The following is a 26,997-nucleotide window of genomic DNA, read 5'->3' on the forward strand; positions in this document are numbered from 1 at the left end:
TTCACCTTACTTATCTCCAGCAGTGTCACTTGCCAGTAGATGAACCAGTGTGTCACTTCAGACACGGCATGACTAATAAAAGGATATTTACTGTTTGAACACAGCTTGCCTCACATCATTGCCAAGGCTCTGCACATCTAGCATGGGCAAGTACAGTATAGTTACTATGAGAAATCAGTGAAGGATTAACCAACATTCATTCAAATATAAAAAAAAAAGGTAGAGTACCTCCTCCTTCCACACTTGAAACTGCAAAGTCTAGAAGATGTTTCTAGAATAGCCTGAACTGACAGCTCCTTAAAAGGAGAAGCATAGATCCACCCTCAATATCCACCTGACCCTTCGTGCTATAGGATGGGCTATAACTTTGTTATGTCCTTCACATGGCTCAGTCTTCCACATGCATTTGCATGGTGAAGTATCTTTCCAACAGCAAGTACTCTCCTTGATCTCTCAAACCCACAGTACCAGATCTCCACATATTTTACTTCTCTCTGTCCATCCCTCTAAGTACCTTTCCTCAGCCTTTCACTGTCTCCAAAAGATGATGCCCCTAACTACACTGCCAGCTTGCTTTAAGCAGTTCCCCAAGGAAGTGCTGTAACAAAAGGAATACATTTACTGTTATCTCTTTGGATAGTGCCTCCTTCCAGCTACTTCATCCAGTTCTGCTGAGGCTTCTTCTCAGACAATTATGAACCCTTTTGATATAGGCTACAGAAAACTACCAGAGATAGTAAAACAGATGAAAAGATGCCTTGATACAAGACCAAGCATACATATTCTGATCCTGAATAATGCTGAGAACTCCTCACTACCACTAACATGAGAGAGACTTCTGGCTTTCTAGTTCTCAGAAGTGAGGCCTGCAGCCTTTTCCTTCCTCTCTTTCCCCAGGAAAAGCAAGATACCAGAAGGCTGAAAAGGTCACTGTTTTTATGCAAGGCCTGCCTGGGACCAGGAGAGTTCCCACAGATGTCATGGTTGGTTTTCCTGAATGAGACCATGAACCACACTGCAGGCCCATGGCTTTTCCTACCATTACGGGCTTTCAACAACAGCCCTACGAGACAAAGGTAGTTTGTTGGTAGCTTGTATAGCACATGACCAAACAAAACCCAAACTCAGGACAACAATGAAAGCAACAAAGGTGGCTGTGGTGGGTGCAGAATTTGACATTTCAGTTCTTTGTTTTAGCAGGATTCTGTAAGACATGACTGTGCCCTCTACCCCTCGAGCAGCACTCCCCGAAACCACTTACTTGGGCCACTTACCCGAAATGATAAATGAGTTAGTTCTTGAAGATGATCATCTGAGGAGGTTTCCTGTTTAGAAAATCTTTCTAGACTGTTGCTAATGCCATGTGAGGGAGGCTTCACGTCTAGCTCTGGGCAGCCTGGTAATGGTTCCAGAAATACTTTGGAGAGTATTTTTGTCTCTATCAGCTTTCTTCTCTCTTTCTGACTGTCTAGCTCTTCCACAGACAATGCTGTTTTAAGCCAAGAGTTTCCTCTTTCCCTGGTCTGCTTCCTGTCCAGTTCTTTCTCTTCAATGTGATCTGTGGGATCTGCAAGAGACTCTTCAAAACCAGCTCCCTTTTGGCTTGAAATATCTTCAGTATGGCTGGCAAGATTTGGAGTCTCATCTTTAATAATTTCTACATCATCTTTTGCAATGACTTGGGCACCATCTGTTTTTACCTGAACACCAAAACTTTCCAGATCTTCATTCCAGACCTCCCATGGGTGCCTTCCTGTTTCCTGCATTTGTTACAGGTAGAAAAAATACACACATGCAGAAAGTCACATCTCACTAAGCTTTAGAACATGACAGTAAAGCAAAACAAAGTGATTGGCAGATAGCAGCTCCAACTCAGACACCATCTGGTAACAACACACATCGTATCCATCATGGAAAATAGTAAGACTGTTTACTTTTCAAAGTCTAACTTCAGGAAGTATTAAACATCTTTGAAATTAATTTCCCTTACATCTGTTCATCATATGATATTTCTTATAGCAAGATAAACAAATGGAAAAACAGCACAGTAAGTTAGTCTTCCCATGATGAAACAATAGGGTCAGTTGGCTTCTCTGCCAGCTTCCAATGGTGCCCAGTCTTCATCACTGCAGACACAACATAATCATTTTATCTCAGAAAAGCTGGTCAAGGGATAAACTTCATACTCTTCCTCCTTACTAAGGACTCACTGACCTAACTAATTCTACATTTTCTAGATATGTAAAATGGTAACTGAAACTATTTAAAACCTGAAAACTTTAGGAGTCATTGCACAGCGTCAGCACACAGGGGGAAAAAAAAAAAAAAAAAAAAAAAGGACAACAATAGAAACTACAAGGAGATGGGCCAAAAAAGGTCAAAAAATCTCAAAACCAGAAAACTTTAAAAGGTCACTGTATGAACAGAAAGATCTAGTCTCTAGTGGGAGAAAGTACTAGGGACCATGCTCTTCTATCACACAATTCAGGTAAATAGCTCAAATGAACAGCAGCTACCCCCACTGGAGACAATCAGAAGAGTGGGGTTACAGCAGCTCAGCCTGTGCACAGCAGTCAACAACCTGCATGTTTGAGTCTTCCAGGGAAAACTCCATCAGTTCTTCCGACAGGTCAGGAATTAAGTTCGGTTGCTCCCGCTGGAAAATGAAAAGCTCCCCATCACTCTCACAATCAGACTGTAAACAAAAAAAAGAGAGAGAAAAATTAAATGAGAGACTACAATGCTCACCTAAATATCTGTTTTGCAGTGACAAACCCTATGTTACCACTTGACTGAAGTTCAGAGACAAGAATTTCTTCTGCAGGTGCATCTTCACTAGACAGTTTGATGGCCCAACACTCAATAACTTAGGCTGTCTTACAGTGACCCAACATTTGAGCAAGCTATAATTGTAAAAACCCCATAAAACATTGAATCACCAAGAAGGCTGATGACTAACATCCCTCTGAAGCAAAGTAATGACCAAAGTGGGCAAGTTCTCTAACTCCCAAGTGATTCTTTGTATTACCTCACTCACCATCACAGAATAACAAGAGCAGGGCTGCTCCCTAAGGGAAGCAGCAGCACATAACTGGAAAGGCAAAAGCCTCACCAGCCAAAGCCCAGTCCCACAACACCTAAGACTAATAAGCAGAACAGACCAGAGCTAGTTACCAGATTGAGTGAAGAACCGAGGTTATAAGGCAAGGTTGTGGTGATGAGGCAGGTCAAAGATCACGCCTAAAAGCCAATTCACAGGTAGAAGCCTAGACCAGGGTGCCCAACTTATTTTTACTGGGGCCACATCTGCTTCACGGTTGCCTTCAAAGGGCAGAATGTAATTTTAGGACTGTAGAAATATAGGAGTAGCAGCAGATACAGCCCCCGGTGAAAAACACTTTGGCAGCTCTGGTCCAGACCAACCATAACTGCAACTAAAAATCAGTGCTCCTCCAACAAAACTCAGACAAAGAGTGAAGGCTCAGCACCGAGCTTAAATAGAGCTTCTGGGCATGCAGGTGGGAGACCCAGGTGAGGCTGGTAAGGGCCATGAAGGCTTGTGATTGCAATCAGGGCCATGACACACACACCCACTCAGAACGTGAAGTGGTATCGATATTTGTTTGGACAGAGGTTACATAGTTTTGAAAATCTCTTTTCTGAACATAAGATATAAATTTGAAACAAATCCTTATGCATAGACACCAAAATGAGATCAAGCACCCCCTCAGCAGTCAGGACACAGATTTCCTGCTTGTCCCCTTGTTTTGCAAGTGGACATTTTCACTAACTCACACTTTGGGGAATTCTGTCTGTCTGGTACAATTAATTTCTCCTAACACAAAGAAAACTGCAACAGAACTTCCTTCCTCTTAATAAATTGCATGTGAGGGTAATGAAAGAACTTCAGGGCATAAAACTCATTTGTCAGTGCCTTTTTTAAATTCAGGAGCACAGCCCATTGAGACTACAGATCTCAAATGCACAAATGTATCTTCACACAAGTGGAAACCACTCGGACAAAGGTGCAGCACTGAAACTGCAGGCTCAGCAGGCCACTGTTTCATATTAAGCAGGAGAGGGATTATACAACCAGATCTTTTGAATGCAAATCAAGGGTAGCAAGTAAGTGCCAAACAGATTGCCTCAGTTCCTTCAGCAGGAAATTTTTCCCACTTGTAATAGAAACATGGAACTGGGAGATTATTTATAAGTAAAAACATGTTCAATGTGATTGAAGAGTTATAGAATGATATTTGGCATGGAAGTACAAAGCTTTCTCTCCATCTTAATCTTATTGTAAAATTATACAACAAGAATGCCTAAAAATAACTTCAGAGTGTTGGGCATAATCTATACTATATAGACACATATTAAAATGCAATGGTTGTTTTAAGTAACTAAACCAGAATGTAGGTAGAGGGGAACTGAGAAACAGTGAGGCAATACAATTTGTCCAAAATGCTAGTGTTAGAGCCAGGTGCAGAAAACAAGTCATGGAATCTGTATCAACACTTCATGCACTAGACCAAACTGCTTCTGATGACTGACTAATAATAAGTAATAAATACCCCATGGAGGCCTTTCTGGCTCCTTCATTGCTCACAGGACTCCCTTTGTATCATTAACGGCCACACTAAGAATAAAATATATCCTTTAAGTGTTCAAAAATATTTTTTCAAGTGCATACATGTTTGACAGTTAACAAAATATTCTGATCTGGACAAAAGGCCACTAATAATTGAGCCTTGAGACACGTTATTGCCTTGGAAAAGTCAATGCCAGAGCTAGCATCTTGGACTAGAGAGGCAGGCACTTTTTTTATTTCCACCAGATTGTTGCTGTCCTGTGAACAGAGATCTTTAGCAGCCAAGAGGCAGCCTGTCCCAGACACGAAGACCCAGCAAGTAAAAATATCGTAATGGTGAAGAATGCTGCACAATATCTAGCAATCCTATGCTTTATATTAAAAGGTTAGGGGCATTTTGCTTCTTTGCAGGTAGAATTGAAGCACAAAAAGGCAACATGGTTTGTGGAGAATTACAGGCAGGGAAAAAAGCCAAATCCAGGATTGAAATATCTGCCAAATGCCTTTTCCCGTGGACCACAGTGTCTTCAGGAATATTGCTTTCCTGTGATTCTCATATCCAGAAAAAGAGGCTTACTGTCTGGCAAGTACATCATTAGAATGAATAGTATAATACTCTCAAGCATAAAACATTATAATTTCATTTTATATAAGCTGTATGTGTCTTTCATACTGTATTTTCAACTGACCAAACTAAGAAGAAATGCAGGCTCATTCTGCAAGATGCCCATTACCCTCCTCTTCCCAACCTAGGAATACACATTGTCTGGAGAAATCAGTCCCATTTTCAGGTTACAAAGAATACAGGGAGAGGAGACGGCAATTACATTGACAATCAGAGAACCCAGAAGGCTGTGGATTAATGTACAGTGTCACTGTTGCCACAACAAGTAGCTCATCAAGGATACCATGCTACATACTCAGAAATGCCTGGCTAAGGTGACTTTCTCTTTCTTTTGAGAGGTTTTTCTAAAACACAGTGAGAAAGAAAGGTAGGTTCCAGTGCTTACTGTGGAGGTGTCAGAGTCCAGAGATGGGAGCTGATCTTTCACTGCAGCAAGTATGGCTCCCCATTGAAACGTTCTATTACTCTGAACAGGAGCTGCAGGAGGCTCAGATAGATGCTCTGTATCCTCACTTTGCTCTTCTGAGGCCATTCAAACAGCTTCCCTTCAATCACATAAAAGATGAGCATAAGTACACCTCACAAAGAGCACAAGGGACAACAACAGTACAAAGCAAGAACAAAGCACACGCATTCAGGGTCAGCACAATTCTCAGCACTGCCAGGGTTTTCACTGTCAGCGGTGAACAATAAAACCTGCATTTCTGGAGTTGTTCCTTCCCACCTGAGTCCAGAGGGCTGAGAGCTTTCTGCCCTGCTCATCATGTACACCCAGAACCAGGGCCACATGAGGGGCACTTTATCCCCTCATTTATAAAGTGTTCTGGGGACTCTTAGCCAGACTGACTGGTAACTGTGTTCTCAGAAAAGCACGTTCTCCCTGCCTATAGGGAGGGAAAGTACACAGCAAAGGCGAGCTGGACACCTCTCTCTCAGCTGCTCTTTTCTCCCTGTTCCTTTTTGTCTCACGCTCCCCTCCTCACTGCTCAAATGATATACGAAATGTTTATGTTTTCTTTTTTTTCATTGAATCTGTATAAAAATAGTTGAGAGTAGGCATGCTTTTGGATTCTGACCTCTCAAAGCGTTTACAAAGTATACTCTTTCCTTGTATTTTCCTTGATATGCACAAGGAGTCAAGACAATACAGTAGGGACTACTGCTGTACTCACAAGTTAGACAATTACTCCTCATGGAAAACCTTTGCTTTTAAAATTTTATGCCACTATTGCATGGTTTCCTGGGGAATCAAACATGAGAGTAAATAATTTGTTTGGCAAGAAAGGTTAAGAGGTTTGTGACTGCATGTTATTCAGTACTGAAATAACTGTTCATATGATTAGAGTGTCATTATTATTTGCATTGGCATGAACCAACAACACTCTAAACATGAAGTGAAACTCATCTCACGCCCTGGGAAGTATACAACTTGCAAAGCACCTTTGCAATATACTTCATATGCCGTATCTGTAGAGTGGTGGCTTTGTTCATGTGAGACAACCCGTGGATCTGATTGAGGTAAAGTGGGCTGGAGTGCTGTACTCTGACAGCAAGCGGAAGTTGCCAAGGGCAAGGGGAGTCCCGTGCAGATCAAACCAAACTGCCTGCTGTGGCTCCCTCTGCCAGCTTGAGAGGTCAGTCTCCCATGGGCAAGGATCCTATACTGCATCTGATTTATTAGTCATCTAATCCCGTATCTTCTCTGGGAGCAAGCAGTGCTCTATGTTTAAAACAAAGTGCAGGCTTGTTAGAGAGCTATAACACAAATGGCACATTCTGGAGAGCTTGGGCTGATTGAGACGTGAAATCCTGAGCTTCGCCATGTCACTAGAACTGATATGTCCTGTCACATCGCTCTGGGGAGCCTCGCTGTACGGGTGCAACGGAGAAGCCAGGAAGATGAAAGCAATGGCGGGAAACACCCCCTCACTTCGGGGCGGTATTCACGGGCAGGCCGCAGCATGAGCCAACCCCTGCCCTCAGCGCCGGCCACACCACACCGACAGGGCTCGGGACCCGCAGTGCGAGGGGGACACGGAGGGGACACCCGCTGACAGACGCCCCTGACAGGCACCAAAATGGCGGCCCGGCGGCGCACGCGCAGCTGAGCCAACGCCTCCGTCGCCATGGCAACGCGGCCGGCGGCTGCGCGCGCTCCCGGCCCGGCGCCGTTCCCCGCCGCGAGACCCCCGTCCCTGCACCGCCCCTTCCCCTCACTCACAGCACCCACCCGGGCGCCTCCGAGAACCGCCCCCGCCCCGGCCTGAGGTTCTGGCAGCGGGGTAAAGCGAACCGACATGACTTATAAGTTGAAGAAAAAACCGACGTGACTTGTAAGATGAAGAAAAAACACGAGGGGCCAGTCAGCAACAACGCAGCTCTGAGGCGTCCGCGATCGTCGCTCCGCCTGCCCGTATCACTTGTGGTACAGTTTATTTCCCACCGTACCTCAGCCACCGGCTCCGGTCCGCCCCTCCTGCTAGAACCGCCCGCCCTCGCGTGGATCCTGCGTTCTATTGGCTGTCCTTCGCCCCGTCTCCTCACAGCGGCGCTGTGTATTGGCTCGGCGCCGCGGTAGGCGGAGCCTTTGCTGTCTCGGCGTCTGTTCTTGGGCTTTGTAGTCTGCCGGCTCGGCGGGACGGGGGGTTCCCAGCATTCTTTGCGGGGCGGGGCAACTTCCGGTAGCGAAGCTCACCGGGTGTGCAGGTGAGGGCCGTCGGGGCCTGCGGGGGGTCTGGCCTCTTCTCTGGTGGCTGTGGGGATGTCTGGCTCGGGTGCAGCTGTCTATGGGCTCCTTCTCAGGCGGCTGCTGGGCTCGGTGGGCCTATGGCCGGAGCGGCTCCACTTTGCTCGCTCCGCGGTGGGGTAGGCCGGGTCATCCCAGCGGCGCGCAGCTCGGCCCGGCCCACCCTGGGGCTGGGAGCGAGTTCCGAGTAGGGCCTCGGGAGTAACTGTGGGGATAACGTGCCTGGAAACCGTTTTGCTATGGGGTTCCTGGCGCCAGCCGGGCTGGGTTCTCTTCAGGCTTATCGCTGTGGGACTGCAGGCTGTCTGGCACTCAGCCCTGGGGGGCTGGAGGCTGGCTGCCTTGGAGTGCTCCATCTCATCTGGTGTAGCCCCTGTCCCAGGGAATCTGCTCCTAATGTGGCTGTTGAAATGGTTTTGTGCATCTTATCTGGCTCTGTTAATTTTCTGGGAGTGCAATACATCCTTTAACATGCTTAGTGCATCAGCCTTTTAGTATGTAGTGTCTTTTCAACAGGCATGTGTAGGATTGAGCCCAGGTATTGTGGGTACTCAAGCTGGAGCTCATGCTGCAGGAACCCCTTCTTGCACACACTGCAATGTCTGGGGAAACTTGGTGTGGTTCCTACAGCTGTAATGTGTGTACCTGTTCCTGGGTAGCCAGCAGGCAACAGTAGCATGAAGATGGAATGTTCTGGCTCTGGAAGCGCTTGGTGTTGTGACTGAGCTGGTACCGGCTATTTGTGGGCTGTAGCAAGACTTCTTATTTTCTCCAATAGATCGTTACTGAACGTAACAGAGATAGAACTAAGTCAGGAGCGGAAGTGAAGCCTTTGGTTCTGATTTTAGAGAGATGGACTTAATTATCTGTGTGGGTCCTGTCCAGCTCAGGATACTCTGTGATTCTATGGTTCTGTGTTATCAGCTTGATGGCTCAGTTAGAAGCTCCAGCAACATCCTCACTTGTGCTGTTTTGGGTGCCTCATGTCTTTTGGGACAGAAGGACCTATGTGAGTGTTACTGGTGCTCATGGAAGAGGTGGTAAGAGAATGAACTCAGCAGAGCCAGCACAGCTGAATTGTGCCTGCTGTGTGGTGATTAATGAGCAGTGTTGGGTTTGTTCTGTCTTGTGTTGGTAATTAGTACCTGATGTGGGGCCGATTCTGAAAAAGACCAAAAATATGTCTTGTTTTTATAGTTAATGTGTCCAGTTAACAAAGATCTGCAGAAAGAACAGTGAGCTTTGCTTTCATCTTGATGTGCATCTACAAACTGTCCTGGATTTTACCTCCTTTAACCTTGAATGTGCCTTTTTGCCTTCCAGGGGCAGCTTTAATCTGTTGTAGTGAGAAACACTTCTACTTTTCCCCTCATGATCCACTTAAATCCATTTATCTCCTTATATTTTGATTGTGAGGTTTTCAGGTCTTTCATTTGTGTTCAGCACTGCATATTCTTGCCTGAGGCCTCTGAGTTGCTAGTGTAATACAAATTGTTGCTATTAGGTAAAGTGGGTGCTTTTGGACATTTCTTAAGAAAGGAATAATTTATTACCAGTATATGCTGATTAGGTAGAATGGGTAGTGCTTTTGTAGTCTTAAACTTAAGAAGGAGGAAGGGGAAAAAAAAAAAGCCAGGTGTGGGAGAAGGGATCCAGTTGGGGAGTGAAGAGGTAGGAGTTAAGGGCATTTTGCTTATGTTATAAGAAAAGGGGCTTGTGCTTGCAAGACGAAGATCCCCAGTCATTTAGAAAATATGAGTACAGTTGAAGCATTACAGCTGAGGCAATCTAAAGAGCAACTGCTGCTGAAAAGTGTGTTCCTGTTCTCTTTTGTTCTTCATGGATGCCAGATTTGGCATTTGCATGACCTGGGAATTAATCAATCTGAGGAGTTAAACTGGCAAGAAATCATCAGCAAAAAGAACAAATACTTCATGTTGGCTTAGCTGCCCATATAATATGTGATGGGACCAGACATGCTGCCTGGGGGATGACAGAGACTACAGGGAGGGGAAGGCACTTCCCGTTGGATTGGCTTGGATGTAGCCTGAAACTGCAGCTGAAGACACCGGATGATAGATGAAGTTGTGATGACCAGCTTTTTATGAAGTACCAAACAGGAACAGTCTCCTGTGAGTGGTTAAAATGATTAATTTGCAATTGCTCCCTAAGGCTAGGAATGGGAAATAAACCTTTCAGACAGCCAGGAAAATCTACTAGCTGTGTAATTAAGTTAGTGTCTGCAGGACGGTGGACATGCTCAGATAATGAATGGGCAGGTGCGTGTGTTTCAGCGCTTGCCAGGGTTCACAGAGATGGGACTGGACTGCGCCTGAAGTGCTAAAACAATAAATGGTAGAAACAGTGTACTTGCGGCCTGATGGCATAATGAAGTGTGTGCCCTGTTCAGATGATATGAACTACTTTTGGGAGCAGTGGACAGTTGTCATTATTAATGACTGTAGCTTAATTTAAGCAGGGCCATCCTGTAATATAAGACAGATAACAAGAAAGAACAGGAACATCTGACACACGAATTCTTAATTCTCTCTCTGAATTATAAAACATGCAGACTAAGGATTGCACCCTTTTTTTATAACATGAAGAATGGCATCATCACCTAAATAGGTGCTTGGTCTTCTCTTCACAAACGTATCCAAATCTGCCTTAGGCATGTTTTGATTAGAGGGGAGGGGAAAAAATGGCCAGTGCTTCTGAAGTCTTAAAATTGTATTAGAAAGTTGGGGGTTTCTAGTATTATCGGCTTTTATTTTTCCAGCGTATTCGCATCCCAGAGTCCACTGCAGCAAGAAAGAACTGCCAGCAAAAATTCTTCAACAAGTCTTATTGCTTCAGGCTAAGGAGGTGACTGAAGTGGAGGTAGGAATTTGAAACTACACCTCTGAGAACCTCAGATTCCAAGCCCATGGCACCCTGGAACTATAGCACCAATGGGTAATGCCACATTCTATAGAAAATTGAGATCAGCAGCTGAAAGTTCTGCTTTGCTTTGGTTACTCAGGGCAGGATGTCAGAGCTGAGTGATGAAGCCAGCGAGTCGGAGCTGCTGAGCCGCAGTCTCTCCATGTGGCATGGGGTCGGTCAGATGATCTGTCGGGAGGAGCTGGACGTTCCCCTGGACTTGCATACGGCTTCTTCTGTTGGGCAGTATGAAGTGGTGCAGGAGTGTATCCAGCGGTAAGGAGGGGTCGGGGAGGGCACAGGTTTGTGGTTACTTGATGCTGGTTGTGGTTTTTCACTGGCTGCCATACAGGCTGGTCTAACATTGCAGTTGGGGCACGTCACTGGGACTCCAAAAGGGTTCTTAAAGCGCAAAGTTTCAAGGGGCGAGTCTGCTGATAAAAATTATCACCTTAGTGACTTGGTAGAAGCTGTGCTGGAGCTGGTAGGAATTCCCCTGTAGGCTTCAGTGCTAGAATTTTTTTCAGACTTGATGGTAGCAAGAGGCTGCAGGAACCTACTGTGATATACAGCTCCAGGACAGTAGTTCAGCTGAATTCTTTTCTCTCTTATTTAGTGGAGATCTGGATTTAAATAAGAGGAATTGTGGTGGCTGGACTCCACTGATGTATGCCTCCTACATTGGCCACGACACCATTGTGCACCTGCTGCTGGAAGCGGGAGTGAATGTGAACATCCCCACACCAGAAGGGCAGACACCACTCATGCTGGCCTCCAGCTGTGGAAATGAAAGTGTTGCTTACTTTCTTCTACAGGTGTGTATCCCATAAGAAACAGGTACAGCCACAGTGCATGGTTTAAATGCACAGGGTAAGACTCTCTACCAGTTGCAACCGAAGTGTGCCATGTATGTTCTGTTGTGAGTTCAGCTTCTTGACAGGATTTAAAGTCTGGTATCACAGAGCAGAGAGGCAGTAGCAAAGAGATGGAGGAGAGAGGGTGCAGTAAAGAACTTTCTCTGTTCTCTTGAAGCAAGGTGCAGAGCTGGAGATGAAGGACATCCATGGCTGGACTGCCTTGTTTCACTGCACCAGTGCTGGACATCAGCAGATGGTCAGGTTCTTACTGGACAATGGGGCAAATGCCAACTGCAAGTAAGGAGGAATCTGTCATTTCATTTCTCAAAAGATACCTCATTTCAGATATGGAAGCAGCCAGTTGGCTTATGAATGCATTTGAACATGGGCAGGGAGCAGATACCTGCTTTTGTTCTCCCTCCTATACCTTAAGAAGTATGGCACACTGTTAGCCAATGCATGCTGAACAGTGAAGTCCACCCATGTTGTTACTTTCTGTAACTAAGATCAAGAGAAATTAGATTTACTACTGGTTTAATTATGAGCTAAATTCTGTTAGCAAGCAGGTGCAATACCTTCTGAACTCAAGTCCACTTTACAAGTCTCTCTATTGAATTATCTGTGTACTTGGAGTTCAGTTTTTTCTCAGTTGTGTAGTACGTTCTTGTGTCTTGGGAACTGCCTGTGCATTTATGCATATTGAATTACCTGAGATCAACAAGAGTTCTTGTTTTGTTAGCTCTTGAGAAACTGATTTTGCTACTGAAGGGCAGATCTGCAACTAGAAGAGTAATCTTTTGCTGTGCAGCCAATACAGTAACACTTACTGGATCTCCACTGGGAGTTTTACTGGGATAGACTAAAATGCGGTAGAACAGCCAGTACATGGTACAGTTTGTAATCAGCTGGGGGCAGAGGTTGAAGATGCTGTATTAGGGAGTGGCAAAGACTGCAGCATATTTCAGTTTTGATTATTCTAGTCCACGTGTGCATGTTTTTCTCTGTAGGGAGCCAGTGTATGGATATACACCTCTGATGGAAGCAGCTGCTTCTGGCCATGAGATAATTGTCCAGTACCTTCTCAATCATGTAAGTGTGTAGGCTGTCTTCTGTAAAGCTGAAAACCTGTGGTTCCAGCCCTCAGAGAGGAAAAACCATAAGCTTGACTCTAGACTGTTTACAGTGTTATGTTTGACCTTGATGACAGTCACCTCTGAAGTCCCAGACTTCCAGGACTGTTCTGAAATTATGTGCTTTCTGAAGGCTAGTACTCTGATTTTACACTGGCCTTGTAGGAATAGGAGTGAGGTCTAACTGTCCAGATCTAACTGAATAATGACTGAATTAGAAAACATGTTAATGTGGTAATCTGCATATTGTGTTTACAAGCTTGCATGTATGGGCTCTGGGGTGTCTTCTACCTCCAAAAGCATATGAGCATGCAGGTGTTTTGATGTTAAATAACTTGGTTTTGATATCCCATTTAACTGGTCCAGCTTATTTCCAGAAGGAGGCAGCAGTGCAAAACATTTTGCAGATAAAACAAACTAGTTCCATGTGGCAGTGCACAAAAGCCACATCCCTGGGCTTCTTGGTGTTCAGGGACTGGAGAGACTGTGGATAATTAGAAAGGCAAAAGATATATTAGTGGAGCTTGAACTGCCTGTCAAAGGTGAGACTGTATTTCTGATGGGCTTGGAACTAAGACAATTCTTAGACTTCCTTAAATTTTTGTATATAGTGCCTTCTGCTATGTGTATGTTAAACATGTTTTTTCCTTTTTCTATAGGGGGTGAAGGCAGATGTCAGAGATAACACTGGAGCCACAGCACGGACACTGGCCATGAAGTACGGACATACAAAGATTGTGGGGCTGATAGATTTGCATGTGGCCCCAGTGCCCAAGGTCTTCTGCAGGGGTCCAGGTAACAGATGTTGTAGCTTCTTATTTTTAAGATAGAACCTGAAGAGAGATACTTGATATTTTGAAAGTATGTTAAGGGGTAGTACTAGCTGGTCTGTTCTCAAAATTCCAGCATTGATGAGGATGGAAGAGGATTGGATCCAACATTTATTTTCTGCTGACCCTTTTTCAATCTAGTTAAACGGTTCCACCCTCCTTCTTCTAACATTTCCCTTTATTTTCCACTGTGTTTGTAGGACCAGTAGCAAATAAAGTAGGCAAATTACTATGCTGCTAAAAATCTTTGTTTGAACTACAGGAAAATATGAAGAGCTGAGTTCTTCAGATGAATCATGTTCTGCTCCTCAGAGACAGAGGCCTGTTCGTAGGACCAAGGGTCCCAGCATCCATGATGGGCCCCAGGCGTTGGCAAAGATAACGGCGGTTGGAATTGGGGGAAGGAAGCAGTCTTGCTATGGTGAGAATAGTTAGAAACCTAATTGAGAGTCCTTTGGGGTCTTTTAAATGCTTTGCACGTTTTTCTGTGCCAACACTCTTTTCTTTTGATTTGGAATTAATGTGTGACTTGTACAGAAACAAAGATAGCAAACACCATGCAAGGCTATCCAATGCCTACTTGAAAAAGAAAACCCCCTGAACTCTCTTGTCAAGGCTGGATATTGATGAATGGGACACTTCTGTGGAATGAACACTGTTCTTATCTCAATTACTCTTCCACTGATTCTTGAGAACAGTCCAGCTTCCCTTTTTGCGGTGGGCTCAAAAGTTTGAGAACCGTTCTCAATCTGATGGTAGAGGAAATGGTCACACAGGCCACTACAGTGAGCTTGCTGGTCCTAGACCTGTCAATTTTGTCTTCCCCAATGCTTGAAATACTAATAAATGAGATTATCAAAACCTTGCAACAGGCTAAGAGAAAGATCATCCCAGTTGAGACATCAGCCCGTGGATGTAGTTGTTATCAGTTTTGTTGGATATGTGTCATAGCCATAGGTATTTCTCAGGCTGACTACCCAGTTGTCTGGAGTAGCCAAGAATATGGACCTAAAAGCATGTTCAAAGTTTGTATTCTTTTAATACAGATATGCTATCCCATAGGCAGAGGCTTTATTGAAATGATACTGTCAGCTTCTGAAGTGACAGTGGGATGCTACTAGTGTGTTAAAAGAGAAGCAGAGGGGTTGGTTTTACAGGGTGTGCTTGACTGGGGATGGGACAGAGCTGGCATCTTGCTCTCTTAAGCAGATGCTTTTCCCCTCTGACAGTTGGGGCATGAAGAATAAAGGAAATAATGAAAGCTGCTATTTGAGGTGCATCTCTACGAGGCTGTTTCCTCTGAGTTTTTTCGATGCAACCATGTACAGCTGATGTGTGTTTCTGGGAGGGAAGCTGTAGGCAAATGCATTTCTCAGTATTCCTGTGGGCTTTTTAGAATGAGAGCTGGTAGTTGAGAAGACAGTCTCTCTTGACTACTTTCAAATCCTCAAGTGGTTGCTTTTCCTGCTGGAGCCTCCCTGGTAACCTGTATCCTAATTTTATTGGTTCTTCATTCCTCTTGCACACAGAGCAGGTCCCTCCTCGGGGCTATGTTACCTTCAATGACGATGGCAGCTGTGAAGCAGACAATATCCGGAACCGGGATGTTACCTCTCCAATTAATGAGCAGGATGTGGAGAGCAGCAGCAGCAGGGGTAGGTCACTGTCTCAGAAAATAGTCTGGTTTGCAGTGTGCACCTGGATGTGAAACCAACCCCTTGGCTTGCAGGTTTCTTTCCCACTGCTGTATTCAGTGGTGTCCAGTGACAGGACAAGAGGTAATGGGCACAAACTGAAAGGTGGGAGGTACCCTTGAACATCAGGAAAAGCACCTTTTTTTTTTTTTTTTTTTTTTGTTTTACTGTGAGGGTGACTGCACACTGGAGCAGGGTGTCAGAGGCTGTGGAGTCTCCATCCTTGGAGATGCTCCTGGGCATGGTCCTGGGCAACTTGCTGTAGTAGCTGACCCTGCATGAACAGGGGTTTGGAGAAGATGACCTCAAGAAGTCCCTTCCAACCTCACTGTTCTGTGAAACAGCATAAAGGAAGGATCTGTGGGCAGTTCCTAAATCAATAAAGGATAATGTGGCTCTGCATTGGCTTGGAGAAGAGGAGACTGAGGGGTGACCTCATTAATGTTTATAAATATGTAAAGGGTGAGTGCCATGAGAACAGAGACAGGCTCTTCTCAGTGACAAATAATGATAGATGATCTTTGAGGTCACTTCTAAGCCTTAACCTTCTAATCCCTAACATTCTGTGATTCTGTGAAGGGAACTTTACTAATGGGAGTGCAGGCTTGGTAGCAATAACCCACTTTTCCACCCCATAACCAAAAGCCTCACAGAAATACACACACTCAGCCTTCCTGCTCTCTGTGGTACTTAACAGACTTGAAGAAAGATTAGTGCCTGATATCAGATGTGGTATTTATGTCTTGGAATCATCTTGTCATGAGTGCTGCATATGAAGCCTTGCTCTGGGTTTCTCCATCTTTTATACCTCCAGCAGCTTTTGCTGGTAATTTTGTAGCAAAAACAGCACTGAGTATAAGAAAGTTGAATGTGAAACTTTTTATTTTGTATTCCTTTCCAGAAGATAATGTTTTCCTCACCAACAACTTAGCAACTGTCAGGAGCAGCAGCAGCAGCAGTGAATGCCTGACCAAAGCCCCAGGGGTCAGCAGTGAAGGCTCCTTGGAAAGCAATGAGGTGGGGGTTTCAGTTTTCCTTTCTCTGCCTTCAGCTCAGTCAGTACTGTGACCCCTCCACAGCCTGTTGTGACACTGCCTCCACCAGGCTGGCTGAGGAAAGGTAGAATTACAGGGACAAGAAAACCAGTTTCCATATTTGAAGATCATAGAATCATAAAATCATTTTGGTTGGAAAAGACCTTCAATCATAAAGTTCAACCATTAACCTAACACTGTCACTTAACCATGACCCAAAGAACCTCATCTGTGTGTCTTTGAACGCCTCCAGGGATGGTGATTCAACCACTGCCCTGGGCAGCCTGTTCTAATGCCTGACAACCCTTTCCAGGAAGAAATTTTTCCTACTATCCAATCTAATCCTCCCCCGGTGCAACTTGAGGCTGTTTCCTCTCATTTGATCTCTGGCTAATAGCCAGCTCTCAAAGCAAATTCACTCTAGAGCAGGTTGTTGATGGCTAGTTAGTAATTAAGTTCTTTCTGCAGCTTCTGAACTTTTTGTAGATTTCTGGCTAGATGGTGGTCAAGAAAGGATGTGACCTCCTGGAGCTGGGTCAGTTCTTGAGCTTGATGAGATCACAGGCAGGATAGTGCGGTTTAGAGAAGGAAAATGGGAGGAGGTTGGAGGTTACTCAATGGTTCAAGTCACAGCTCACATTTTAAAGCCAGCTTTGGGGCTGACAGACAGAATGTTGATTATAGCTGGACATGAGCTTAATTCCCCTTTTCCTCTTTTTCTTGAGGAACTTCTCATAGATGGAATCTCGGTGCATTGTATTGATTCAGGGGAGGATTTGGTGTTGCTCTTTGCTCTGATTTATTGCTTCCTAAGATGAGATTGCAAGAGCCTGGTGCCATTCCAGACATGGTATCAGGCTACCATCTTGGGAGCACCTTAATTCAACCCTTCCTAATAAGGCGTTTGTTAATCTTTTGCTTCTGGTGTTTGTGGACTGCTGTCTGGATTTAGAGCTTGGACTTGGAGTCTGCATTTTTTTTGCTGTAGTGATCCTGTTACCTTTGCGTGATCAACCTTAACCTTTATATTTTGTGTGGTGTGGTTGGTTTTTTTTTCTTTTTCAGGATTCTGACCATGCAAACAGCCCTCCTAGTCGGAAACAAGCCAAGAGCTTTAAGATCAAGAACCGCTACAGCAACAGTGATAGTCAGTGGACCCACTGCCCAGGGAAAGCTGGGGGCTCTAGTCAGCACCTGATCCTTCCTGAGCCCCCAGCCTATAAAGGGCCCCAGGTAACTACACACAGAATCTTGTCTCTGAAGTAATGCAGATTGTGTCACTCTATCAAGTGTGGGAGGTTTTTCCAAGGTTGCCTAAGCTGCTTTCTGGGCTTTCTCAGATAAAAGGGAAGTTGTTACCAACACACGTTTGATTCCAAACCTCTGCCCAGACTTCAGCACTTGTAAAACAAAAATTTATTGTACAAAGAACTGTCTGCTTAGGTGTTGCTGTTGCTAGGAGGGCTATTCTGGACCCTCAGGCCTGTGGGTGTGCTACCAAATGTCTGTGGTGAGTGCTAGGGTAGATGTTGGTGTGTCTTCTCTACGTTCATTACAAGAAGCAATGGCTGCAGCAGACAGGCCAGGTCCTGTTGTGTGACTGCAGAGAAGGGCAATTAACCAGGGGAAGTCACAATTGCTGCTAGAACCCAGGAAGGCATAACAGCCACATGAGGAAGCAGATGTTTATGATGGAGAGACATAGCAATGCTTTTCTGAGGGTGTAAATAATTTTGGTTTGGATGGGCTGCAGGACCTGGCAACGTTCCTTGAAGAGATTGGGTGTCTGAAGTATCTGCAAGTGTTTGAGGAACAAGATGTTGACCTCCGGATCTTCTTGACCCTCACAGAGAGTGATCTGAAGGAAATAGGCATCACGTAAGTGTCTTTAATGTAGTTCTCATCTTTCCCACTATAAACCATGCGCACAACCTGCACAGGAAAGTTTAGCTAGTGAGTGCTTTTCTGCTCTGGTAGTCTCCCACACAATTTTGATATCCCCTAATTCTTGGCTGCAACAGGCTTCTGTTTTTGGAGGAACCAGTAGACTGCAGAGGTCCTCATGGCATCCCACTTGGCCTAAGGACAGGTGGGGCAGCGTTTGGTCCCTGACAATTTGCTATTCTCCCACCAGTCTGTTTGGACCCAAAAGGAAGATGACTTCTGCCATTGCCCGATGGCACAGCAACGCTCGACCACCCAGCGATGCCCTGGAGCTGGCCTATGCAGATCGACTGGAGGCTGAGATGCAAGAGTTGGCCATTCAGCTGCACAAGGTAAGTCTGCCATGAGCTGCTCAGTGCCTCATCACACTCCAGTAAGTGATTCGTAGCGTATTTTTGTTATACCTCTAATGGCCTGGGGTAAAGGAAAAGATAGAACTTTCAGTGGGCACGCTTGGTGTCAAGTAGATCAGGTAACACCATCAGTGCAGCTTATCCACTCCTCATCATCTGTGCTCCATGCTTGTGAAGCTTCATGTCTTGATTTCCCATCTACCTGAGAACTAAAGGAGTGATTGGGAGGAATTAAGTGCCTACTCTTTTTCAGTAGTGTCATTTTCATGGTGAAGTTTTGCAGCCATTAGTGAACAGATTTCTCTTCACTTGCAAAATTGGGCCTACTGAGTATCTTTGCAAATGAAGAGTAAGGGGGAATTGTAACTGTGGGACTGGTCTTGGTGTGGAGAGAAAATGTATGCAGTGTACAAGCCTTATCCAGCTTTCTTTCCCACTGGGTTGGGTGCACTTCTGCAGGAATCATCTGGCTGCCTAAGCCATTAAATTAGCAGGGATTCCAGGGGTATGTTGGAGCAGGCACATATGAGACATACAGTAACCCCAGCCTACTCCTCTGTTCTGCTCTGCTGTAGAGGTGTGAGGAGGTGGAGATGATGAAGAGCCAGGTGTGCCAGGAGCAGAAGCTGCGTGCAGTGGCTGAGAGCTGTTTGATGGAGCGGGATGAGACCTGGAATGCTATCCAGTGCCAGCTCAGAGAGGTTCAGGCCATCACCAAGGATGCTGGAGTCCTACTGGATCAGATTAAGTAAGTCGTTCCCAGGAAATGGCACTAAGGTTACTGGAAATGGGATTTGGGCTGTACAGAGATCAGAGCTCATATTGACAGTCTTACAGGTGAGGCTTAGGGTCAGGCAGGCGAACTCACCAGGCAGCTGAACCCACTGTGGATCCTGCCTGACTTTCTCTAGTGGAAAGCCACAGTCATGTGAGCAGATGTGAAGCCTTAATCAGATGCATGAGCTATAAATGGCCTAACTTTCCAGAGATGCTGAGTGTTCCTGTTTCAACTGGAATGTGAAGGTGCTCAGTTCCCTTGGAACCAAAAGGCTTAGTGCTTTGTGCTTACATGAGACCCAGTGACCAGGGTATAACTTGGTGATGTGATAAATGCAGACAAGAGTTTCTAACTTCCAAGCTCTATCAAAGGACTTGCAATATCCTGCCCTGGCTAGTGAAGAATACTTTTCTTGCAACTCTGACACCTAACAAGTATCTGCCCTGTTCATTCACACCACTGCCTTTGAGTTCTCTCTTCTCCCTCACCTCCTAATACATATTTTGTTGCCTGTGTGGTGCTTTTCCCCCTGTTCCAGTTGCACTACAATTCTATCACGTGCCCTTTTTTGTCTACTGATAGAACAGATGTGTCCTTGAAGGTGGTGTTAATCCTACCCCAGTAGTTCCTGACCCAACAGGGGATGAGCTCTGCTCACTGCCAAGCAAGGGTGAACCGGGATTGGCTTCCAGAAGGGCAGCAGAGCAATGCTCCCAGTTGCCATGGGCACTGGTCTTTTCTCCCTGCCTGAGGAGCTAAGGCTGTCTGGTATAAGTGCCCTTCCATGCTCTGAGGCTATGCTGTCTGAATTGATGGTGTGGTGATGATCACCAGAGAACTTTGTGTGCTGCTCTTGCTTTAACCTGATGCCTGTCCTGAGGTAGCTTCATTTGCCCCTTAGGAACCGTGGGTCATGTTTGATTCTCATATAAACCAGGCACAGCCCCTGGCTTGGGCTTTCTCCTGCTCACTGTGCCCCCTCCTTCTCTTCTCCCTCCGCAGCTCCTCTGTGGACAGGGGCAGAGATTGCTGTGGAGATGGGGCACAGTGGAGAGCGCCCTGAGCTTTGTCTGGGGCACGTCTTCCTCTTCCTGGGAAGGAACAAGGAGCAGTTTGTAACCCAGGGCGTTAGATGCGGTCCCTCAGCACCCTGAGCAGGTACTTGCAGGATGCAGGAGTGCACAGACTGGCATGTTGTCCCAAGAAGTGCCCCTGTGCACTTCTGATGGGCTTTGTCTTGTTTGGCAGATCCTGTCAAGCAGAGCTGTCCTCCCGGCTGACCCAAGAGCTCATGGTCGGCAGAGTGCTGGACGCAAAGGTACAAATGGGAACCGGTGAGAGCAGACGGCCTGGTGAGCGTCCAGGTGAGGAAGAGCTTGTCAAACTACACAAATGGGTGCAGGGGGTGGGTAAATGCCAGGAGACCCCAGAGCAAGCCACATGCTTGTCTTTCATTGCTGAAATAACGAAGTTAGAAGTGATTTGGAAATGGATGAGCAGCTAAACTCTTAAATTTAATGTAAAAATTATTGTTCAGGGAAAGTATACAAAGCACCTGAGATTCTCAGCAACTTTTGCTTCTTAGCAAGTGGCAAGTCTTGAGATCTTGCAGGTGTTTGTGGCTAAATATGCAAAACTGAAGCACAGGCTTCTTCCTGCGCTGGAGCATGTGGGCACCTCAGGTGTGTTACCACAGTGTGCACTAGAGCAAGGGCTGAACTGGAAGCCACGGTTGTTCCCTGACCCAGTCAGGGGGACTGTGCTGTTCAGGCCCTGGGTGAACTGCTGTGCATGGCTGGGCAAGCTCAGGCCACCATCTCCTTATCACAAGGAGTTAGCAAGTGATCTGCTACTCCTGACACACTTCCAGAGATGTGCTTTTTGCTGCTTGTGTTCTAAAAGTGAGACAATTACAAATCCTGTTGACTTCTGTCCACTTCATGTAGTCACTTTGAGATTCTTTTAATATATGACCCAACTAGTAGTAAAAAAAATATTTGAGTGGTAGAATTGCCAGGAAAAACCCCTCAGTTTGTCACATCCAGCTCCAGCTCTCTTCCCATGTGACTCAGAACTGCTAACCAGAGCTGCTTTGTGTGTGGGTGCTTCACAGCAACAACAAACCCTTGTTTCTGCTCTGTCACAGAGAGCATGGAGATTAATTAAATGTGTGGTTTCTCTTTCTTGCAGTGCTGGAAGGATGGCCGCCTTCTTTGAAGTCTCTGAGCTTGCCTGAGCTATCAGCTGTCCTAGAGGAGTGTGTGGGAGAAATGGGTAAGGTCGGGGAGGACTCTGGGCATGTGAAGTGACTGTGCTGGTGGGGAGGTGTGGCTGCGCAGATTTTTGATTTGGTGGTAGCAGGTTGGAGGGACCTAACAAGACACGCTCGAGGAAATCTCCAGGCTCTGAAGTTGGTGCTGGCGTTTTCTTGCACTTCATCTCACTGCAGATCTTGGGCTCTGCCTCATTCCTGGCTGGCAGAAGGGGGTACATGCTTCTCTCCTGCTCAGTGGTCAGAGCTGCCTGTGAAATGGTTCCCAAAGCCTGCATCCTGTTCTCCTGATGACAGGAACTTGTCCCAGCAACAGGCAGAGTGGAGACACTCCTGTTTTCAGGGCACTGGGAGCTGCAGGGGAGAAGGCAGTATGGAGGCAGGAAAGCAGTGGTTGAATGCAGACTGCAGCCTGGTCTTTACCACTTGTTGACCTGTTGCTAATGCTGATTTTTTTTCTTTTGGTTTGTCCTCAGGAAAAGCTCTGCAGACTGTGACTCAAAACCTCCAAAGGCTCCAGGCCCCGGGGCAGAGCTGGCTAGAGCCATAACAAAGCAGGAGGGTGAGTGGAAACTAGTGATGGTCACTGGGAGCTGTGACGTTCAGGGGCCATCACTCCCTGCAGCAAGTAACAGCGTCTGCTGCTTGTGCCGAGTGCTTGCCCATAGCCTGCACACCGAGTCTCTAACTAGTCCTTGTGTGCCTTCTGGTTAGCTTTCCCTTTGAAAAATCCTTAGTCTCCTCGTCCCTCTGCTTCACTGAAAGGGTGACTTTTTTTTCTTTTCCTGGTAGCTACAGGAATACTGACGTCGGGTGATTGTTCCACCCGGAAGCTGAGTGTGCCTGGGAGAATGAGCGCAAGAGCCGTGCCGACACCACCGCAGCTCCGCTGAGAGTGCCACAGTGGTTGGCAGATGCATGGAAGGAGGTCTCAACGATCAGAGAACATGCCTGGGAGAATGAGGGACAGCAGAGGACAAGCCAGCAACTATTTGGGCCTGACTGTTGTCTGGGTTCCCAGGATCATTGTTGTCCATACCAAAAGGTTAAGTGAAGAGGAGAAGCACTGACCCTAAAAGGTTTTTCTGCCTTAAGCTTCCTGCAGCCATTGTCATTCAGGGCTGTGTGGTGTTAGAAACCTGACATTCACTGACAGCAATCAATTATCTTTTTCTGCATCCTGTCCTTCCCAAGGTCTCTAACACTTGCCCTGGCCCCTTGTATGCCATGCAGATTGCTCAGGAGCTGATTCAGAAAATGTATCTGAGGCAATAAGGAATGTGGGGTTGGTGTGAATGGGTAAAGCGAGTGGAGTTTAACGTTTGGCTCATTGAGTTGCAGTGAAACTCATGCAGCCCTAATCTCCAGCAGGAATGTCTGCCTGTGCTTCAAAAACCTCTCCCTCCAACCAGCCAACCCTGCTTTGGTTCAGATTCTTCCCTGCCTCAGGGGTTGTTTGTGATCATGTTATTCAGTCCCAAATAACTTGTTTTTGTGGTAAATGCTTTATGGTACAGACTCTGTCTGGTTTGTTAGTGCCAAGCTCCCAATGCTGGCAGTGGTTGCAAGGCAAATGTTCCCCTGGAAGGACATGAGAGAGAAGGAAGAGCTTGAGACCGTTCCATCTCCTGTGCCTTTGGCAGGCAAGAGAGTGCCAAGGCAGGCAGAACAAGAGCTGGGGAACAGAGCTGTCGCGCAGGGGAGATGAGCAAAGAAATCACATCCCAGATGTAGCTGCAGTACAAAGCCATGGTCCTCAACCACTGCCTCCCTCTGTTTTCCAGGCTTTAGTGTTTGGAAGTAATTCTGCCAAGGCATTCTTGTGTTGGCGGTGTGGGTGTTGTCAAAAGGCAGACAACTGGTGCAGGAAGAGGCTGCTCTGTCTCTTGGAGCTCTGTGAGCAGCCACAGGGGCTCTGGTGACAGTAACATTGATGTAAAATGGTTTCTAGTGAGACTGTATTGCTGAGCTGTGGGGGGGTGGGGAAAAGCCAAACCTGAAGTCTATGAGCATTGGCCTTGATGAGTCTGGAAAAGTGTTCTTCTCTTTGCTGGGAAGGGGAAGAAAGTGTGTATTCCTTCTGATTTTAATTTTTTTGGACCATGATCACAGATGTCAGAATTCAAAAACCCAGTCTGGCACCACCCATTGAGCTAGTCACCCCTTCTGATCAGCTGCCTGGGATGTTTAGGCAGGCTGGGCTGTGTTTGAAGGTCACATCTGGTTTGCATGTCCCACAGAACCAGGGTGTCTGTGCTTCTGGGTGACAATCCTGGGGCACTGAGGTGGGTATGGCTCTGATGTGACCCTGCTCTGCTGGCAGCTTGTCTGTGCTTGGCAGAGTGCTCAGCTGTGGGCTGCTGCTTTCTACCCATGTTCAGCTCTTAAATTTAACACGGCACACTTTTAATTTAATCTTTAGCAAATCACATGGGTGTATGCATGGGAGCAGCTGGCACCAGCTGTGCAGCAGGCAGTGGGACAAGGCTGCAGGAAGTTTCACAATTAAGTAGTTTTGGTGAGGTAGAGCCAATTCTCCTAAGGAAGCATCCCTGGAAGCTTCCCAAGAAGTATTGAGGGTGTGCTGGGAACAGTATTTTGGGCTTTGTTTTTCATTCCCCATTTCTGGAGGAATGGTGGGGAGTGCCCAGGCAGTGTGTAATGCCCTTGCCTCAGCCTTGGTGGGGTCTCTGGCTGCACCAGTACAGGGTTGTCAGTGCTGTAGCCCATGGAAGCCCAGTCTTGAATTTAAAGCAAGACGCTTGTGGGGAAAGGTGGAAAATTTTTGTGTGCAAGGGGGAAAAAAGTGAAAGGGCCTGGGAGCATCTGGTGAGCACAGGAGTCCTGGCTCAGCAACACTGCAGGAGAGCAGGTGGCTGGAAGGAGAGACTGCATGGACTTGGGGCTAACTTTGCTGGGTCATAAGGTGGAAGAAATGGGGGTTTTGGGGGCAAAATGGTACATGCAATAGATTGTAATGCTTGGAGACTGGGAGAAGGGGTAGATGAGAGCCACAGCAGTGTGTGCATGAAGGAAAAAGACTCATACAAAAGGTGCTACAGGAGCCCAGGTGTAAAGACTTAAAGGGGTTCTAGAGTAGCCTCAGGGTAACACCATAGAAGTGATTTTATAGACTAGTGGTTCCCTGAGGAGGCAGTTGCTTACATGGAGGACTTCAAACAGCATTCATTGCTGAAGGGGTGGTGGAGCAGGTGGCAGGGAGACTGGTGCTACCCTAAGGCAAGCTGTCTGAATAAAATAGTATTTGCTGACATGGATAAAATAATAAAAACTGAAAATGTTTCTGGTGTGTTTCTCTGGAGGGACTTGGGATTGTAGAATTGTTAATAACCTCACTGATTTATTTCAGGACAACCAGGAATATATACAGTGCTTTCCAGCTTTGTCTCTCAGGGGATCAGGGGCTGTTTTAGCTGTCCTTCTAGCCCTGCCTGGCTCCTGGTGAAGGTGACACCCCTGCAATTTTAGCTGTGTACGTGATGTGGGAATTCATGTCATCAGGCAGTGCTGGAGGTGCAGCAGAAGAGCACACACAGGTTCCAAAGTCCATGTTCCTCTGAGGGCTCAGATCTTTCTTTCCTAGCTGGCCATTGCCACTTTAGCCCCCAAAAGGTTCCAGCTGCATGACAAAAGTTATCTCTACACTGATTAGAAAAGAGTTTAGGCCTTGTTGAGTTGTGTGCGGAGGTTTTGCTCTCAGAATGAAGTACTCTGGTCTGAGACTTGTGAGCTGTTGGTGTGACTCTGCTCTTCTAAACCTTCAGCCAGCCTCTGTCACAAGAGACAGGTGGTCAAGAGGACAGCATTCAGCAGCTACCATAAAAAATTTTAATTAGGGCAACATAAAAATCTTTTGTCAGAACTAAAGCTCTTGCTGTATCTCAACACATTTAAGCTGAGTTGGGGTTTGAACTGGTAGGAGTGGAGCAGGGTCACTCTCAGATGCCTGGATCTCAGCCCTGCTGTGTCCTGAGCTGTAGCCAGGGCTTTTTCTCTCCATAGCCAGTTTTGAAACTGCGAGGAGAGAACTGGAAAGGGTTCCCTTTTCATGCTGATTCTAGGCCCTTGGTGTTCAGAACTGTTACTGTTCTCAGTTCCATCTGACATACAGCAGCACTTCACAGAGTACCTGGAAGCACAGGAAGCTCTGATTGATCCAGGAGCCAAGCTTGGGTCTCAAAAGCGTCTGTTTTCTCCTTCCAAGGCTTTGTGGCCTTATACAGCTTTGGCATTGCTCCTGTAGCAGTGCCCTGTGCACACACACCAGGGCCAGGCTCCTGGAGCTTGCAGCACCCAGCAAAGAGCAGAGGAGAATCCAGACAGTAATCCAGCTCCTGCCTGTGCCCTTTGCGTGGGATGGCTCTGCTGGTACCAGAGCTGGCAAGTGATTTTGGTTGCTGTTTGTATTTATGACCATAATGTTGTCTTATTTTGCTACTTTTCCTCCCTACGTAACCTGTAATGTAATCCCAGGGAGAGCAATGCAGTGCTGTCTGAGCCAGGGGCTCTGTGTGCCTGTTTCATACCCCTGTCCCTGGGAGTGCGTGTGCTCCAGTGTGAATTTGTACCCTCACAGCTGCAGCCTGAAAGCTGTTCCCCTCCACCAGAGCAGACAGAAGCAGCACGCTCTGCTTGCTGAAAAAGAAACATTTATTTACACCTGAAAAGAGAGTTTATGTGCAAAATGGTCTCACAGGGGTTACATTGATCCAGGAAAACTCCTGCATGGCTCTCCAACCTTGAAGCCAGCTGCTGCTGAGTCTGGCACAGCCTCTGTCTGTGGTCAAGGCTCCCTGTTAGAGATGCTGTGTCTGCAAGAGGTGTTTCCTCCAACCCTGGGGGTGGAGGGACTGGAGATGAAGAACCACCTGTGTCCACTTGCATGTAGTAGAGAGTAAAAGCTGCTTTTTCCCTCCTGGTGTGGCCTTTTCTGTAAGGTAAAGCATTAGGTGGTAGGAACAATGGACTCAGCAGCATGTCTGTCCTGCTGGTGAAGGTGAGGGTGGGGGTGGGGTGCGTGCTGGTGGCATCTGCTGCTGCTCTCAGCTCTTGGTGGAGAGCACTAGGCCCTGTCCCAGGGCAGGAGCAGATAGCCAGATGTGTGCAGCCACGCACAAATGGCACTGCTCAAACTGCACAGCCTTAATGCTTGGCTGGCAGAGGTGTGGATACTCCTGGGCTCACCGTGCTGCTGGGGCAGGGC

General features: G+C 46.5%; 2 protein-coding genes across 13 annotated transcripts in view; one reads left to right on the forward strand and one right to left on the reverse strand.

Moving 5' to 3' along the window:
- DNAAF8 (dynein axonemal assembly factor 8) overlaps positions 1-7,694 on the reverse strand; it is an 88,212-nt gene extending 80,518 nt beyond the window's left edge. For 6 of the 7 annotated variants that reach the window (XM_082064265.1, XM_082064266.1, XM_082064264.1 and 3 more), the window contains exons 1-4: positions 7,540-7,655; positions 5,599-5,758; positions 2,582-2,695; positions 1,275-1,760 (exon numbers count right to left, since the gene is read on the reverse strand). In XM_082064265.1, the coding sequence (XP_081920391.1) occupies positions 1,275-1,760; positions 2,582-2,695; positions 5,599-5,745 (747 nt within the window). In that variant the 5' untranslated portion in view covers positions 5,746-5,758; positions 7,540-7,655. The other variant, XM_082064263.1, reaches the window with a different exon arrangement.
- A 189-nt stretch (positions 7,695-7,883) lies between these two features.
- ANKS3 (ankyrin repeat and sterile alpha motif domain containing 3) lies at positions 7,884-25,076 on the forward strand. Of its 6 annotated transcripts, none has more exons than XM_082064228.1 (18): positions 7,884-7,919; positions 10,739-10,839; positions 10,982-11,157; positions 11,498-11,696; positions 11,914-12,035; positions 12,746-12,827; positions 13,528-13,663; positions 13,961-14,119; positions 15,228-15,353; positions 16,294-16,409; positions 17,492-17,659; positions 18,180-18,304; positions 18,561-18,702; positions 19,299-19,471; positions 20,750-20,865; positions 21,692-21,775; positions 22,250-22,335; positions 22,566-25,076. In XM_082064228.1, exons 3-17 carry the CDS (start codon positions 10,988-10,990, stop codon positions 22,321-22,323), a joined length of 1,992 nt encoding a protein of 663 aa, XP_081920354.1. In that variant the 5' UTR covers positions 7,884-7,919; positions 10,739-10,839; positions 10,982-10,987; the 3' UTR covers positions 22,324-22,335; positions 22,566-25,076. The 6 variants fall into 6 exon arrangements, 4 of the variants coding, with proteins under 4 accessions (XP_081920354.1, XP_081920353.1, XP_081920351.1 ...); XM_082064225.1 differs by lacking the exon at positions 7,884-7,919 and adding an exon at positions 9,587-10,091; XM_082064227.1 differs by lacking the exons at positions 10,739-10,839; positions 10,982-11,157 and having other exon boundaries at positions 7,898-7,919.
- Positions 25,077-26,997: the final 1,921 nt, after the last annotated feature.

Source organism: Streptopelia decaocto (genome assembly GCF_964273445.1).
Source record: "Streptopelia decaocto genome assembly, chromosome: 13".
NCBI classification, from domain to species: domain Eukaryota; kingdom Metazoa; phylum Chordata; class Aves; order Columbiformes; family Columbidae; genus Streptopelia; species Streptopelia decaocto.

Coding starts and splice junctions, on each gene's coding strand:
- ANKS3 (XM_082064225.1), top strand. CDS start 10,064: ATGAAGTACCAAACAGGAACAGTCTCCT. Junction 15,354..16,293: donor GGAGAGCAGCAGCAGCAGGG/GTAGGTCACTGT, acceptor ATTCCTTTCCAG/AAGATAATGTTTTCCTCACC. Junction 21,776..22,249: donor GGAGTGTGTGGGAGAAATGG/GTAAGGTCGGGG, acceptor GTTTGTCCTCAG/GAAAAGCTCTGCAGACTGTG.